This window comes from Pundamilia nyererei, unplaced genomic scaffold, assembly GCF_000239375.1.
Source record: "Pundamilia nyererei isolate P.nyererei 1_Seehausen unplaced genomic scaffold, PunNye1.0 scaffold00179, whole genome shotgun sequence".
NCBI lineage: Eukaryota > Metazoa > Chordata > Actinopteri > Cichliformes > Cichlidae > Pundamilia > Pundamilia nyererei.
The window spans coordinates 1,031,921-1,035,307 of record NW_005187580.1 but is presented as its reverse complement, the minus strand read 5'-3'; the positions used below and the strand labels follow the sequence as shown (position 1 = coordinate 1,035,307).

The 3,387-nt window shown below is 37.1% G+C and overlaps 1 protein-coding gene across 2 annotated transcripts in view; it reads left to right on the top strand.

Moving 5' to 3' along the window:
- LOC102198837 (zinc finger protein OZF-like) overlaps window positions 1–3,355 on the top strand; it is a 7,365-nt gene extending 4,010 nt beyond the window's left edge. For both annotated transcript variants that reach the window (XM_005746526.2, XM_005746527.2), the window contains exon 2: window positions 1,508–3,355. In XM_005746526.2, the coding sequence (XP_005746583.1) occupies window positions 1,508–2,877 (1,370 nt within the window). In that variant the 3' untranslated portion in view covers window positions 2,878–3,355. The remainder of the gene's footprint in view (window positions 1–1,507) is intronic.
- Window positions 3,356–3,387: the final 32 nt, after the last annotated feature.

Genomic DNA, 3,387 nt, shown 5'->3' with positions numbered 1-3,387 from the left:
GCTGCTTCAATTTCAAAACTAGTAGTTTAATTTAACACAATCATCCATCAAAACCTCTTCAAAATGCATAGTCTACATACTGATCAGCTGAATTTAAGTTGAGGGATCTTCCAACAACTGAAAAGAACACAACATTAATAACAATCGCACTCTCCGAAGTAAAATTTTTACACACACAAACTGTTAAAGACGAATTTGAATTAATACAAAAATTTTTAAAGGTGAGGTTCATATATAAAACAATGAAACTCTTTATTAGATTAAAAAGGGGATAGACCCTATTTTCTGTACTGATTTGGTGACAGATCAGGACATGAAATAACACTATTTGTGTATTTATATACTGTATATATATCTTTCCATACTTGAAAAGATGTCCTTTTAATCTACACAAGGTCATCTCTGTATCCAAACACCATTGGATGTTAAACATAGAAACTATGAAAGACTTATGTCAGATTAAACACGCTATATTATACTATATTATTTCCTGAAAGTACCTTTGTCTTGAAGATCGTTCTACAGAAACAGAAACAGAAACATCGTGACTGAGCATGCGTCTCACTGATACAGTTTAACTAGAAACTTGCATCATCCCTCTATGTGAGCTGTGCCTGCACTAAATTCACAGGGCTCTGACAGCATGAAAATGAAAACCAGTTATTTTGCTGGACTGAGCCAATTTAGCTTAATTACCACAACTGAAAAACTGCGTGGAGACAAAAGCTTTGAAAAACTGTGACTGACAAAATCCCGCACAAATGATTTTAACTGCATCACTCACCACTGAGTGCAAAGCTTTTTCATAAAATTTTAAAAGTAAATGAGGGAGGCTACAGCCCATTGAAATACATCATTGATATATTTTTTTAATATGGTAAAACGTGGTTAGTCAAAGCTCTGAAGTAACACAACCGCAAAGGCTTGGAAAGTGACCTTATGCTAGCAGTCCACTTTGTGCCATTTTGCGTAAAAATACAATACTGTCATTACAGTGGTCATTATTAATCTAATTTTGAAGTATCATACTGTTTAGAACTTTTACTCAAAACTGCTATATGTTACTGTTTAAAACGTGTCGTATATTTGTACAAATTAAGATAATCTTACCTCGGACAAAATGGAGATCATCCACCGCTGAAGCGTGTGTGTCCTGCACATGGCACAACGGACTACGGGCGGAAGTGTAGAATGATTGAAATGGAAATGCTTTCATTAGCTGAATCTATTAGATTTCTTCATTTTTCATGGTACTCATACATTTTTGTTAAATCTGCTCAACAAACTATTGCTTAATTTACCCCAAACAAAATTGTGTAAATTTAAATAACTGAACATCTCAAAAACGTTTAATTTTGCTTAGATTTAATCAAAACAACACATACATGTTTTTACTGAGTAATAGTTACTATTACTTTCCTATTAGATACTAATTAACCCAAATCACAGTTTTTACACTGCACATTGAGCTAGCTGCCATTGTTCATTATAAGTGTGTGTGTTTCAGTGTTTCCAGCAGATGTCCAGCAGCTTTTGGTGATAAAAGAAGAGGTTCCCCATGAATGCAGTCTCAGTCTGGACCATCATGACTCAGAGTTTCTTCACATAAAGGAGGAACAGGAGGAATTCTGGAAAAGTCAAGAGGGAGAACAGCTCAGTGGGCTGGAGGACTATATCTCTGGGTTCCCATTCACTGCTGTTCATGTGAAGAGTGAAGATGATGATGAGAAACCTCAGTTCTCAACGCTTCATCAAAGCCAAACTGAAAACAGCAGAGAGACAGAGCCTCCAGCTAGCAGCTCAGCTGAACAGATAAAAATAGGAAATTATTCTTCACCAGATCCAGTCAGACACCCCCATCCAGATACTCCTTTACAATCAAGTACTGATGGAGAGGCCTCAGAGTCTGAAAAGACTGAAGTCAGTGAGGACGATGATTGGCAGGAGCCTTTGTCAGATTGTGGACCTGAAGCTGATGAAAGCAACAGCTGGCTGAATGACAGCACATTAACTGAGTCAGGTGTAAAAAATGATGTGAGATGTAACGCTGCAAAAAAGTTTCTAAGCTGCTCTGAGAGTGGAGAACAGTTTGTCTGCAAGCAGTCTCTTCAGAAACACGTGACATGTCATTCAGAAAAAAGGTCTTCCAACTGTTTGGATAATAAGAAAATTTGTAGAGTGGAGCAAAGTGTTGATTCTCAGGTGAAACGATTTGGATGTGACGATTGTGGTAAACGATTTAACCAAAAGAAAGAGCTTAGAATACACATGAGAGTCCACACGGGAGAGAGACCATTTGGTTGTACTGAGTGTGGTAAAAGATTTAGATATCAAGGAAATCTGAAGATGCACACAAAAGTTCACGCAGATGAAAAACCATTCGGGTGTGATGATTGTGGACAAAGGTTTAGCCGAAAGACAAATCTTACAAGACACATGAGAGTCCACACGGGGGAGAAACCATTTGGCTGTGATGAATGTGGACAAAGATTTAACCATAAGGCAAACCTTAAACTACACATAAGAGTACACACAGGGGAGAAGCCCTTTAGTTGTGAAGACTGTGGACAGAGGTTTTACCACAAGACTGATCTTAAGAGACACATGAGAATTCACACAGAGGAGAAACCATTTGTCTGTGATCACTGTGGTAAACCGTTCAGATATCGATGTAATCTGAGGAGGCACATGTCAATTCACTCAGGAGAGAAACGGTTTGTTTGCAGCGTTTGTGGTAACATATTTAACCGAGAGGGAAATCTAAAGATACACATGAGGGTCCACACGGGAGAGAAACCATTTGACTGTGAATTTTGTGGTAAAAGTTACAGACATCAGTACAGTTTTAAAACACACATGAAAATCCACATAGTGTAGAAACTGCACTGTTGCACTTCATTAAAACAACACATTTCCTAATATATTTAGTATATTCTATTTAAAATATTTTATTCTTTATTTAAAAAAGATAACATTTGATCAGTGTACTTTGATCTGTGTCACGAATACAACCCAGGAGTAAGAGGGCTGCATGTTAGTTAGCATGAAAAGTAGAGGCACTGACAGTCAAAGATGGTGTGGATTTAAAGAAGAAATGAGGTGTGTAACAGTCAACTGTTTTTAATGTGCTTTTTTTTACTGTTTTGTGTACAATGTGCATATTCAACACCTGCATTAATTTAAAATGTACAGTATTATACTGATGTCCAGAACTTCTTTACACTTCTACTTGTCTTAGGTATCCCAAAATAATTTCATAATGCATATTAAGATACACACTGCTGTGGTGTCCATAAACGTGGAGTCTTTGTGTTTTATATGCTTTGCCAGCAACAAAAGAAAAAGAATGCTGGGACTTCTTCCCCTACTGTGTCGACTCTCTTTGTT